The sequence below is a fragment of the Antechinus flavipes genome, chromosome 2 (genome assembly GCF_016432865.1).
Source record: "Antechinus flavipes isolate AdamAnt ecotype Samford, QLD, Australia chromosome 2, AdamAnt_v2, whole genome shotgun sequence".
Taxonomy (NCBI): Eukaryota; Metazoa; Chordata; class Mammalia; order Dasyuromorphia; family Dasyuridae; genus Antechinus; species Antechinus flavipes.
Window position 1 is genome coordinate 629,948,568 of NC_067399.1, and position 14,690 is coordinate 629,963,257.

The window sequence follows — 14,690 nt, forward strand, 5'->3', positions numbered from 1 at the left end:
TTTGTTTGTTAACATTGAGTTTTTTTTTTAAATGAACAATAAAGGATTCCCCTTCCCATCCACTTCCTTCAATGGAAAAGAAAACAAAACTGAAAAACGTTCCTAAGCCAACATCCAATGCTCAGATGTGAATCTGAATCCACATCCACACAAAGACGGAATAACAGCAAGAAAGAAGCCATTTGGAAGAGTCCCTCTGCTGGGAAAGGCTGTAGTTCCCAGTGACCCTCAAAAGAGAGTGGGGGGGGGAGAGTGGGGGAAGCATGACTCTTGTGCCTACCAGCTGATTTTGGAGTGAATTTGTCTCGGTTTGCTGCACATACGGCCAGCAGTCTATAGCCAAGATCCAGGTCAAATCCTTGTTGGGCTGCTACTCGACTAACCACCTGAAAAGAGACAGATGGAGAGAGAAAGAGAGAAAGTGTATTATTTTCCAAATAATTGTCAAGTCAAAGCCTTTACCTGATCTGCTTCCACAGGGAACAGCATTTGGAAGGACTTGTAGTACCCCCAATATACTCCCCACATATATCATCATCATCATCATCATCATCATCATCATCATCATCATCATCATCACTACAATTCCATCATTATCATTACCATCATCATCATCATCATCATCATCACCCTTTTCTTGCTTATAGTAATTTTCTTAGCACTTTCACACATTCATTTTTTCATTCCCCTCCCAACCACTCTTTGAGGTAGGTGCTATATTATTCCCATTTTACAGATAAAGAGATTGAAGATAAAGGCCTATAGATTTCACACTATTAAGGGAGCCCAAAGGCCATCCAACTCAAGAGCCTCATTTTACAGTTGAGGTGATGGCAGAGGCAGAATTTAACCTTAAATCCCCTAAATCCAGAGACAGTGAGTATTCTTTCCACTAAACCATGATCCTGAGAGAGATTGAATGGCTTTTCTGTTCTCAAATGTCTCAAGTGTCCAAGCTAGGAGCCATGTCTTTGGGAGGTGAGAGATGGAGACATAGGCAGGCAGATATTATCTTTAATTTTTTATTTCTTTACTTTTAAAATACACATTGTTTTATGTGGCAGATATTATTGTTACCATTTTACAAATTAGGAAAGTGAGGTAAAGTGACTTACTTCACAGTCACAAGACTAAAAACTCAAGTTCCTGCCTCTTTCCACGTATACTAAAATGCTACCTTGTCTTGGGAGTGAATGATTCTTTACTAGGTTTCTGTCTGAAGTGTTGCTAGGACACATTTCAAATGCTTCTTAAAAGGGGACATAGAAGCAAATGAAAACCCTTGATTGGTCCATGGCTCCAACCCCTGGGTTGAGCAAAAAGGTCAGTTGCCTGTGACCCTGAAAAGTTAGGTGGGAGGCTTTAATGCACCTTGCTGGAAGGAGATCTATAATAAAATCTGAGCAACTTTCACTGGCATCTAGAAATAAACCTCAAATCTTAATCTACTTTCTACTTTATCCTTGTCTCCTATGCATTCATATCATCCTCCCTTAGCCACAGAATTATCTCCCCTTAGGAGCTGGTCATTATTCAGTCCTGACTCTTTGTGATCCCATTTGGGGTTTTCTTGGCAAGGATACTGGCCATTTGTCATTTCCTTCTCCAGCTTATTCTACAAATGAGTAAACTGAGGCAAACAGGGATAAAGGACTTTCTCAGGACCATACAATTGGTAAATCTGCACCAGGATTTGACTTAGGAAGGTGAGTCTTTCTGATTCCAGGCTCAACACTCTACCCACAGTGCCCCCATCATTAGTTTAGTGGAATCTCTTGTGTTCTTTCCAAAATAATCTTACTAAGTTCTTAAAATTTTTATTAATGCCTTTTATTTTAACATTACATTCATTTCTGAAGATATTTCTCCCCTTTCAATCTTTCCTTTTGACAGAAAGCAAAAGCAGTTTAACAAAACTAATCATTTATGACAACATATGCAATATTCTACAAATGTAATTCTACAAATTCTCCCCCTCCTACTTTTACAACAAAGAACGATAAATAGATTTATTCATTTTTTGGGGGGATTAATTATGCTTGGTCATTTTTTAAAATAGTAGACTCTATTCTTTCAATTAGGAATGTCCTAAAAAAACAAAAAAACAAACAACTAAGGTGTACAATTATTCTTAAGTAAATACGGCATACTGAACATTTGAAAAATAGCACGCACTGATGTTCCAATCCTTTTTCTTTGGATATGTCGAGAAACAGTAGACATCTCCATGGGGATGGGGAAGAGAACCTGTGGCTGACTTCTTTTTTTTTTTTTGACCATTACTCTTATAGAAAGCAGAGGACAGTACTGATTTTCACTAGCAGTAAAAAGAATGATTAGGAAGCAGCAATGAACAACTGAACCATCACTGGCAGGCCCATAATGGATTGCAAACCCTTGGTGTCTATTCTTTACAACACATGGATTTTTTTTAAGTGTTACTAATTACAAAGTTGTTCCATTGTATCATGGAATGATACAGTACATTTAACACTTATAGGTTAACTATTCAGCAGTATTGGGTGAATTGTATTATTCTGAACTACTTTCTAGCATCTAGACTTTCTAATTAACAGCACAAAAATGGGATTTCTATTATGGAAAGGAATTGTGTGGACAATGATGCAGTTTATAAGCAGACCATGTTATTACAATTGATTTGAAAATGGAGATTCACAATGATGTAGCAGGTCAGGTTTTAATGTTGTTTGTGAAGATGATGATTAATATTAATAGGATATGGACTAGTTCTATGATTTCATTGGTCTAGGGAATTCCTAGGTGAGGAAAATCTTTCTCCCAATACATATAATTTTTGTTTGCAACTTATATAGTCTTTGAGAGTTGCTTATTATTATTAAATATTAATACAGAAGAATAATAGAACCTTAGCTATAGATGGATCTTAAAGACCATCTAGTCCAATTCTCTGATTTTATCTATTTATTTTGTTGGAAAAGATCTATGATTTTATTGATACACAGGTAGGTGACTCCTAGTGAGAGACCTCCATCTTCCAATCCAGATCCCTCACTTTCTCTATAGCTAATCTTATAGAATTGTCTGGGCCATTAATAGGTGACTTAACTTGTCTCAGAGTCACAAAGCTATTCAGTGATGGAGTTAGGACTAGAATCCAGATCTCTTGCCTCCTGTTTAGTGTTTAGCAGGTACTGAGTAAATCTTGATTGATTGATTGGCTCAACTATATTATTATGCCAATTCCTAGCACAGACTTAATAGGGGTGATCTCCTTTGTGTTAGAGTCTAGCCAAAGCTAATGAATACAAAAAAAAAAAAATGAAAGATTTAGTTCTCACACCAGAATCAATGAAAAGAAAGGGTTTTCCTGTGATCAAAATGTTTGCTTAGTTTTTCTTGTGTAAACAGAAAACACATTTTCATACCAATATAATATAGGATACTTTCTACTACCACTTTTCACTTATACTGGTTTCACTTTTCCCTCTAACTCCTGAGCAGTCTCAGTGGTCCCATGGACAGAGTTCTGAATCTGAAGTCAGAAAGACCAGTGTTCAAATCTGGACTCAGACATTTGCTAGATGGCTGACCCTGACCAAGTCATTAAACCCTGTTTGCCTCAGTTTCCTAATCTGTAAAATGAACCAGAGAAAGAAATGGCCAACATAGGGGGCAGCTGGGTGGTACAGTGGATAGAGTACCAGCCCTGAAGTCAGGAAGACCTGAGTTCAAATCTGATCTCAGACACTTAACACTTCCTGGCTGTGTGACCCTGGGCAAGTCACTTGACCCCAATTGCCTCAGGGAAAAAAAAAAAGAAAAAAGAAATGGCCAACATTTCCAGTACCTTTGCCAAGAAAGCCCCGAATGGGATCCATGAAGGGTTGGACGAGACTGAACAACAACAAAGGTGACAGGCAATGTTATTTCCAATCTTATTTTGTATGTAAAAAAAGCTGGATGCCCAGAATTGTAAAAATCTAAGATAGCTTCATGTCACGCCCACAAGGCATCCCAGAAGTGAGGAGAAAATACCTCTCTTTTTGTCCGGTTTTGCTGACTCTACTTTGTCTCCCCCAATAAGCTAATATCATTGATCTGGTTTACTTAAGAAAAAATAATCAACATAAAAATCTTTTATCTTCTCAGTCACAGACTGCTGCTGCCGGCTTCTTAGGCAGTGCTTTTGAGAGCTCATAAGTGGGATGCTTATGAAGGAAGGGAGAGGGGCAAAATGAATCAGCGTGCCAAAGACCCACCCATCTCAGTGACGCCTATAGGGATGGGGACTGGGAAGGCTCAGCTGTTTTCTTGTCAACCTTAAAATCTCAGTACACCCCAGTTCCTTTCAACAGTGTTCCTAATACTGCCACTTAATCTCCTAAATCTTTTCTGAATTCATTTCTATTCCTTTTTGTCACTCTTCAAGGTTTGGTTTATTAACCTGCGTATGAAGTAGGATTTGCTTATGTTGACCTTAAATTCACCGTGAAGTTCTAAAAATCACCCTACAAAATAATTGCAAAATGCCATCTCTTTTACTTGGATAATCTCTTGGCAATGTGGTATAGCTGTGAGTCACAAAATACTGCAATCTCAGAAAAGTTTCAGGTGACCCAAAGGGCAATGGAGAGATACACACACATTGGGTGCACCAAACATTGACACATATACTCAGAGGGCATCACCAAGGCTTGGAAAAGGAATTGGGCTGGTTCATGTATCGAGAGTGAAGGATCACAGATGGGCAGCTTAAACACTACGCTGGTGTCCATGAAATATTAGGAGAACTCGAGAAAAGTTCCCAGTGCATTGACAAGATGGACAATTTACATATGGAATAAGATCATAGGATCAAAGATGTGATATGGTTGGAAGAGCGTGGGCTACAGAGCTGGTCTTTGATGCTTATTATCAATGGGATCTTGGCCAAGTTATAACCTCCAGGAGTTCCTTTCATTTGCAATGTAAAGGAGTTGTACTGGATGATCTTGGAGGAAGTTTCTGATTCTAGTTCTATGATCCTGTGCTGCCACCTCTGTTAATCTGCAACAATAAGTTAGGTTTCTTTGAAAAAAAAATTATATTTTTAGATCTGAAGTTTCTCCCTCACACCTTCCCTCCTCTATAGATTACATTCAAAATAAAGTGGTTGACAGCCACAAACACCCATTTCTGGAACTAAATCACAGACTTCTCCCCAGACCATCTTATCAATTATGGGAAAAGAAAGTATATATATATATATATTTTGGGGGGAGGTGGGGAGAATGACGTTAGGGCTTGCAGATTCCTGACCCTATAAGGCTGGGCAGGTAAGTAAGGTGGAAGCTTTCTACTGCCCTCTTCTGGACATCTTGACTCACTCTTCCCCATCATTTCTGTGGGAGCTCACCAGTCCATCAAATAAATACTGCTCCTGTCCCTCTGACCCTCACTGGTACAGCTGACAAAAGCTCAGGCAGGGCTGGACTTTTAATGAACACTTGAAAGAAATAGTTCAAGCTCTGCGGAGAGTCAATATACTTTTTAGCTCTGTTTACTCTAGAAAGGTTACATGTTGGTATTTTTTAAACACTGGCTGCCTAACCCTAACCTGCTTTTTGAAAGCCTAAATTTTTGCTATCTCCCATTGTTATTATTAGCAGGGAAAATGTGGGATGGCCTGGATGGAGGCAGGGTGATGAGACTGTAAATATATCTCACTTACCTAATCTTATGGAGGGGAGACCCAAGGGGCCATGATATTCAATCTCCTCATGAGGAAATTGAGGCACCGAGAACTTAAAATCACAGAGTCCTAGATTTAGGGTAGGAATAGCCCTTACGGATTTTCAGGGTAGGAAGTGGCAAAGCCAAGCTTTAAACCAAAGTATCCAAAGTTCTTTGCATTATACTAAGCTGCCTCATTGGCTTTCTTGGATGACAAATGCAGATAATCTACAAAGGGAAGTCTGAGAGTTATGTCTGGAAACACACTGAAATGTTCCAATCTGAGTCATCTAGGCTAATCCTTTATTTTTCTTAAAATAAGTTTTATTAAAGCTTTTTGTTTATATCACCCTCACTTCTGGATATTCACCTTCTGTTCTTTAAGAATTAAATCTTTCTTTAAAACGATAATAACAACAAACAATGGAGCAAAACCATCTGACATGGTGACATCTTAAAAAGTAAGGAGTGGTCTGCTCTAGTAATCGCCCATCTCTTGCCTGAAAGGAGGAAGAAGAGATCTTTCGTTTCCTGTTTTCTGGAACCATTATTGCCAATTCTTTTATTTTACAAATGAGGAAATTAAGTCCCAAAAAAATATAGATCACACCCAAGTATGGAGGAGATTCCCAAGTTTACACTGGGTGCAGGGGAGGAGGTATGATGCCAGATTATATCTCTGAACATGGCTCAAAGTGCTGTCACATCTTCGGATAATGGGAAAAGCACTCAACTCAAGGAATGCAGGTTATGACCTAGTACCAGCTTGCTCCATGGCCTTAAGTAAATCCTTTTCACCTCCCTAGACATTTATTTTCTTGCCTATTAAATGGGATTAATAATTCCTCTGCTGCCTACCTCATTGAGTGGTTGTGTAAGTATAAAAAGATAGGAGCATAGATTCAGAGTTGAAAGGGACCTGGAAATCATTTAGACCAACCCTTTCATTTTACAGAGGAGGAAACTGGGACTCAGAGAAGTTAAATGACTTTTTCATTCACTTAATTGCTCTGAGATGAGTCAGATTCAGGATTCGAAACTACTTGACTCCAAGGTTAGTATTCTATCCACTTCACCATGCTATTGGTAACCATCAGATCATGGTATAATAGAAGGGAAGAGATGAAAATTAGCTTTTATTAAATACCTACTGTATACTGAATGCTTTACAAGTCCTGGATCAGGGACTCCTTAGTTACATGTAACCATGAACAGGTTACATTATATCACTGAGATTTATTTTCTCCAACCGTATAGTGGGATGTGTTGTACCCAACTTTGAGACCCTAACTGGGGTTTTCTAGGCAAAGATACTACAGAAATTTGCCAATTCCTTCTTAAGTTCATTTTATAGATGAGGAAACTGAAGCAAATAGGGTTAAAGGACATGCCCAAAATTACATACTTAATAAGTGTCTGAAATCATAGTTGAACTCTAACCACCAGGCCACCTAGCTGCCCTATAATGGAAGTAATAGTGCATATATTCCCACCTTCAGAAGACTGTTGTGAGACCCTCACATTGTAAATTGTCCAGGAGTAGGACAGTTCTTTGCCCAGATACAAAGCACTGAATGAGTCAAGGATGACTATGATGGGCTTTCACACCCTGCTGTGGCAAACCAAGTTCAAATCCTTTTCAGTGGAACCTCCTGACTGTCTGAGCTTCTTGTCTGGGGACAGTGGCCACAGCCTGGGGTGGATGTCTCTCTGGAACAAAGGGAGTCTTTATGCAACCAGAACCTCATGATGAGCTGGGAAGAACTGAGGATGAGCAGAGAAAAGTGGTTAACTTGATGGAAACTTTCCAGCCACCAGGATCTTTCCCAATATGTCTGCTGATGTCTTTGCAACCACTAGTGGAAAAGGATGAATGGGGATGGGCAGGTGGTGAGTGTGATGAAAAGAACTGGTGGGTCTGACTCCTCTAGATTCCTCCAATATGGACATCACAGGAAATCTCTTCTATTTTCTTTCTCCCTTCCCTCTGCCGCCATTGGAAGTATTATACACATAAATGATACTACCATTATATACCCTAGTTTGATATTCAAGGACCAAAGAGAATAGGCAGGAGAGGACTTTAGGAACAAAAGAAGAAAAGCGAGCACCAACCTTTATGTCAGGACCCAAGTTCAAATCTGGTCTCAGACACTTAACATTTCCTAGCTGTGTGAGCCTGGGCAAGTCACTTAATCCCAATTGCCTCAGAGAAGGAGGAGGAGGAGGAAGAGGAGGAGGAGGAGAAGAAGAAAAGGAGGCAGTTATAGGTATAAGAGAAAGTCAGAGGATCTGAGTTCAAATTCTGTCTATGCAAAATATTACCTCTGTAATGAATTTCAAGTCATTGATGAAGTTGAAGAAACTTAGTTTTTTTTTTTTTAATTCATAATTTGAAGGAGGTTAGATGGGAAGCAGAGTATACAGTAGAAAAATCTCAGGATTGGGAGTCAGACGATCTGATTTTGAATCCCAGCTCTTGTTACTTATGACTCATTTGACCTTCAATCTCATTGGGTCTCACTTATCTTATTTGGCAATGACAGGGTTAGACCAGAAGGCCGCTGAAGATGCCTTCCAGCACTACATCTATGATCCTAAGACTAGATAATGTCTAGGATCCTTTTGAGTACCAGATGCTTTGAATCTTTAAAAAAAAAAAAAGGGAGGGGGATGATTTATTTTTAAGTCAATCTCTGAATCTTTTATTCTCAAATACAGTTCAAATTCAATTTGTTTAAGATTAAACTTAGCATCACCTCCATCCTCACCCCTACCCTGTCCCAAACCAAGTCTGATCCATAAAGTCTCCATTTCAGTTAATATCACCATGGGTCTCTGTCTATCACCCGGGCTTGACATTTTAGCTGTTCTTTTTCCTTAATCTCCACTGAGATCATCAGTTGTAAATTTCTGTTGAATCTTCCTTTGCTCTGCTTATAGAATCTGTTCCTCCCTTCCTCCTCATCCATCAATTATCTTTTACATTGTTGTAGCTGTTCAGTCCTTTTCAGGTGTCCAACTCTTTGTGATTCAATTTGGGGTTTTTGTGCCAAAGACAATGGAGTGGTTTTTCTCAACTCATCTTACAAATGAGGAAACTGAGGCACACAGGATTAAATGACTCGCTCAGAGTAACAGCTAGTAAGTGTCTGAGGTCAGATTTGAATTCCCAACAGTGAGTCTTCCTGACAACAGATCTGGTGCTCTATCCACTGTAGCACCACCCAGCTGCCATGTTTCTTATTTAGGAAACTATTATAGTAGCTTTTTATACGAAAATCTCTAGTTTCTTCCTTCTCTACACCCTGCTGCCGAGGGGGAGGGGGAGAGAGACTTCTTAGAGAATATCAAGTAACATAGTTCACGTTACTTCTCTACACAAAGACAATCTTTAATGAATCTTCACTGTTTATCATATATAAAATTCAAACTCAGCCAGTCATTTAAGGCCTTCCACGATCTGATCCTAACTTATTTATAAAATTCCACTATTTTATCTTGTTCCAGTCCAAGCAGATTCATCACTCTTCTATGAATAATGAGAAGGCAGTGGCTAGAGCATTGCTTCTAGTGTCAGAGCACCTGGGTTCAAAGAATCTCCTTGGCTTGAGGTCTTGCTTCCATAAGATGGATGGCTAGGCGGTCTAAGAGATCCCTTCCACATATGATCTATACTTTCTGTGACAATATCTTTGCTCACACTTTTCCCTCTGGCTATCTCTGACTAAAGCCTTGCCCATTCTTTGAAGTCCTAGTTATGGGCAAATCACATATTTTCTTTGGTCTTTGTTTTCTTATCTCAGGGAGATTGTTGTGAGAATCAGAGGAGAGGATACTTTGAAGAGATCGGAAAAACTGAAGATGTCAACTATTTGGTATTATACTTCATGTTATTATTAGACTCCAAAATGTCTAATCTACTAAACTCTACTGCCCATGGGCTTCTGGTACCCACTTATGGCTTCCTGGGCATAAACTGAAATGTCTTTTCTTTTTTCAGATGGCATATGCCAAGTACCCAGCAGGCATTCAAAAAAAATACTTGTTTGGCTGAGAAAGCACTCTCTCTTGTTCTAAGCCTTTGGAAGAAAGCTTCAAGTGAGAAAGGGAAAGAGCACCTGGCTTGAGTCCCCACTCAGAGGTTCTTTTGGAGCCCAGCCAGGTGAATGACTTCTGCTGGGCCTGGCAGTTCCCCACAATTTGAGGGCAGAAAGTCCAGGGGCTTAAGCCTTTGTAAACAGGACAGGTGAATCCCAGGAGCTGAGGATGTGGAGGGCCCACCAGTTGCAGGGACCGGGGAACAATGAAATCATGCTTTCGTTCTTCTGGGTACACAGGGATAGCAGGAGAGCAGCAGATGTCTGCTTTTTGAACTGTGGGATCCAGCAGCAGCAGCATACACTGCAGTCACTCAGAGGGTTACTGATCCTCCTTAATAATAATCAACAATAACAAATAGCATTTATATAGGGCTTTAAAGTTTGCAAAGGTCTTTATACAAGTTATCTCATTTGATCTTCATAACAACTCTGGAAGATTAGATGCTTTTATTATTCCCATTTTACAGCTCAAGAAATGGAAATAAACTAGTCAGATATTTTGTCCAGGGTCACACAATTATTAAGGGATTGATATAGGACATGAAGCCACCTAGACATCAAGTCAATCAGGTCACCTAGTTCCTCTGTCCCACATTATTGACATGGAGGACACGCTGTGAGCCAAACAATAAGCTTTCCTTGTAGCCCACCCTGGGATAAAAGTCCAGAGGAATCACATTCAGTCTCCTGGGTGGTTGGACTTTAGAACTGGAAGAGTCCTTAGAAATCATTTTATCTAATCTCCTCATTTTACAGAAGAGATAACTGAGGTGACTTTCTTGAAGTTAAAGAAGTACTAAGAGTCGAAGTCAGTTAACTTCTATGGGTTGTGGGCCTCCCTGTCAAGGCTGGATGGAAGTGGGCAGACTGAACAAGCTTTTACCGCCACACCATCGTAGGCAGGGCTCAGCCAGCTTTCTGCCTCCGGCAGAACAAGCAAAGAACCAGAGGGCAGGGAGATCTTGAAGCTTACTTGATCTAATCTCTCCTTCCTTCTAGAGATAAGCAAAAGGAGGTTCAGGGAGGTGAGACCATCATCAAAAGCACACAGCAAGCTAGATGTACAAAAGCTCAGGTTCTCTGAAGCTCCGGACTCTCTCTCCAAAGTGTTTCCACCATGTGGAGGCACTGAGTCTAGGACTGACGCAGGGAGAGAGCCAGGGACACTGTCAGGGAAGTGGGGTCGTTGATCTGTGGTGACTGGCATTAGTTCTGCCCGAGGTATTGGTGTCTGTCTCTCCTGAAGTCGTCCGTAGGAGAGAAATGCAAGGAAAATCCAGAGCTCTGGGTTGGGATTCCTCAACTGTCTCTTATCCTGTGGAAGCAGAACTGGCCAGGGGACGCTTCAGTGTCATCCTGCCCAGACTCAGTAGCTGGCTATGTGCTTGTGTACTTTCATGTGGAATGGTTCTCTGGGGAAGCCTTAGGGATTAGGCTATGCTGGTAACTGCCTGAGGTCTTAGGCACATGATATGGCCAAGCCGTCACCAGGCTTTTTGAAATATCACTGATGCTTATTGACAATATGTTCTGAACTCTCTCCTGTGTCAGAGACCCTGAGATGGAAACTGCTTCTCCCTCCTCCATTCTGCTGCAGCCCTATTTGTCCTCCTATTCATCAAGGCAGCTAGTTAGTACAGTTAGTAACACCTCTGTTAGTATAGAGAGCTGCCCAGAGTCTTTAGAAAGACTTGAATTTCTGATGTTCGTGGCTCTCTTCAACAATGAGATGATTCAGACCAGTTCCAATGATCTTGTGATGGAGAGATCCATCTGCACCCAGAGAGGATTATGGGAACTGAATGTGGTTCACAACACAGCATTTTCACTCTTTTTGTTGTTATTTGCTTGCATTTTATTTTTTCTCATTTTTTTTCCTGTTTGATTTGATTTTTTTTTTTGTGCAGCAAGATAACTGTATAAATATGTATTGGATTGAGCATATATTTCCAGCATGTTTAACATATATTGGATTACCTGCCATCTAGGGGTGGGAGTGGGGAAAGGGGAGGAAAATTGGAACACAAAGTTTTGCAAGGATTAATGCTGAAAAATTATCCATGCATATGTTTTGAAAATAAAAAAAAACTTTAATAAAAAAAATTTTAAAGACTTGAATTTAAATAAGTCTCACATACTAGCTTTGTGACTTTCAGTAAATTGCTCTCTGATCTCTCATAAATGGAGATCATAACAACATCTACCAAACAGGGCTGGTTCAATGAAGATCAATGAGATGATATCTACAAAGTGATTAGCATAGTGCCTAGTGGTAGGCATTAATAGTAGACACTTAATAAATGCTTATTTCCTCTCCCTTCTTCCCTTAGCAGTGGCCCTGTGGAAAGGAGGAGTAGAGGATGGGTAAGTGGTTTGGAATGAGATGAAAGGGCAGAGGTTGAAAGAAATCTGACATCAAATAATTTGATGGTAAGTTCTGGTCTGATGTTGATTAATATTTTTAAGCACTTTTTTGGAAAGTCTAATTAAGTTACAAAATGTATTTGGAAGAGTGAAAGAAAAAAATAGAAAAAAGAGACCAAGACATTTCCTCTTCCCAAGTGGAACAGACTGAGCCAAAACTGCAGTAAAGCCTCTGATGTTTGGGGGAAGTCCCTGATCAATCATATTAATAGTGTGTGAGCTACTCAGAAGCCCTGGGTGATGCAAAAGCTCTAATGACACCAGAAGCTAAGTGGTTTTTAATTTCTATCCTCCAAAGTCATGTGGATTTAGAGGAATTTCTTTGGAAAGGTCATTTTGGGGATTGCAGAGACTGCAAAGGGATGGGAAGAAGGAATGGTTGTTCCCACAGAGCCAAGGAACTGGGACCCTCACTCCACAGACTCATGGGATGGAGACCCTTAGAGTCATCTGATTATGGAGTTTATTCAGTCCTAACTGTCTCCAGTTAGGAAGATTTGGGAAATGGAATGAGGGACATAATCCAGTATGGTCATTAGAGATTTGCAGAAAGGCAACATTTGGGCCAGGTGCCCTAGCCAGTTGTCTTGATCCTGTTGTTTCTCAGTCCTTACAAAGCAGGCAGAAGCTCTTGGGTCCTATTTTTCCCCTAAAAGATATATAACAATTAATTTGGGGACCTATGATAGAATAGAATCTCTATTTTTATTATTTATTATATTAGGCAACTAGATGGCACAATGGTTTGACTACTGGACATGGAGTTAGGAAGATCCAAGTTCATAATTGACCTTAGACCCTGTATCATATAATTTTTGTCTGACTCAGTTTTCTCACCTATAAAGTGGGAATAATAATAGTACCTACATCCTAGATTTGTCATGAGGATAAAATGAAATAATATTTATAAATACAAACTATAAATTAGAACACAAATACTAGCTATTATAATTATTATTATTGTTATCTTGGAGAGATCTTCATTTTTCCTGCTTCTTAACTCTTACATCCAATCAGTTGTCAAAACTATTGTTTCTTGGGAATAATTCTCAAATTCAAGATCATTTCAGTGGCTACCACCTTATTTTGGGTCTTCTTTTCCTCTCCTTTGGCCTGCTAAAATGGCTTCCTAAATAGTCTCCCTGATTCCAGTCTCTCCTCCACAAAGCTGCTAAAACTTTTTTTTTAACAACGCCAATTCAAAATCATCTTTTTCAGGGAGAGATGGGATCAGTCTCCTCTCTGCTCTAAGACCTTCCAAGGATTCTTGCTGACAACAGGCTAAAATGACAAATACTTTTCTTGTTATTCCAGAACCTACCCAATCGTATGTATTCTTAGTTCAGGGGCAGTGTGACATGGTAGATGGAAGGAGGGATTTGGGATCGTTAAGATCTGGATTCAAATTCTACCTCACATACATTCTAATTCGGAATCCTAAGCAAATCCTTACTCTCTAACACCCTAAAAAGACAATGATGATAGAAACTTCCTCAGAGGGTTCCTGTGAGGGTAGTTAGATGGCAGTGTGGATAGAGTAGTGGGCCTGAAGTTAAGAAGATTCTTCTTCCTCAGTTCAAATCCAGCTTCAGACACTTACTATCTATGTGACCCTGGGCAAGTCACTTAACCCTGTTTGTCTCAGTTTCATGCTCCTATGAGCTGAAGAAGGATATAACTATTTTATTATCTTTGGGCAAATCATCTCATATAGGGTTCCACAGAGTTGGACAAACTCAACATCACCACCACAATGATAAAATGGATGCAAAGCATTTCGCAAACTAAAAGTGATACAGAAATGGAAACTCCTATTGCAATTTCACAGTATCCCTATTATCCACTCTACTTGTTAGCCAAATTGGATATGCTTTATTACTACCACTGTCTGGCTCCTTCTCCTCTCTGTATATTCTTGCATCTCATCCCCCATACCTGGGATGGTCTACCTTTAGATTTTACCTCCAGAAATCCTCCTTTTCTTTGGAGGCTCAGACCAGATATCCCCTTTTCCACAAAGTCTTCCTTGACTTCCTCAGCTTGAAGAGGACCCTTTCCTTCCCTATGCTCCCTTCCCTCTAACCTACCTAAGTCCATTGGACATATAATCTCCATTTATCAAGTTCTGACTCCTATTGTGATTATTTGTGTGCATATCTCATTCCTGATACTGACTCCCCAATTAAGATGGTAAGGGAGAACTCCCAGTGAGGAAGGTCCCATTGCTAATGAGTTTTGGATGTTTTGGATATGTCCCTATAATTTTCCACATGTAACTAATGACTCCTCCTTCCATCCTAGACTCTTTTCCCTGTAGAATCTCGATCCCCCAGGACCATGTCTCCTTCACCAGTCTGAGAGCTTATCTGGAAAAGGAAAATAATTTTTCTTTTTTTTTTCTTTCTTCCCCTCATGGCACTATACTCATAGATATTCCTGAGGCCTAATAGAAGTCAATGCATTCAAGTG

At 39.9% G+C, this 14,690-nt stretch overlaps 1 protein-coding gene across 7 annotated transcripts in view; it reads right to left on the minus strand.

Annotated features, from left to right (window-relative positions):
• ZMIZ1 (zinc finger MIZ-type containing 1) overlaps positions 1-14,690 on the minus strand; it is a 430,629-nt gene that overhangs the window by 151,441 nt on the left and 264,498 nt on the right. For all 7 annotated transcript variants that reach the window (XM_051982018.1, XM_051982017.1, XM_051982019.1 and 4 more), the window contains exon 6: positions 281-386. In XM_051982018.1, the coding sequence (XP_051837978.1) occupies positions 281-386 (106 nt within the window). The remainder of the gene's footprint in view (positions 1-280; positions 387-14,690) is intronic.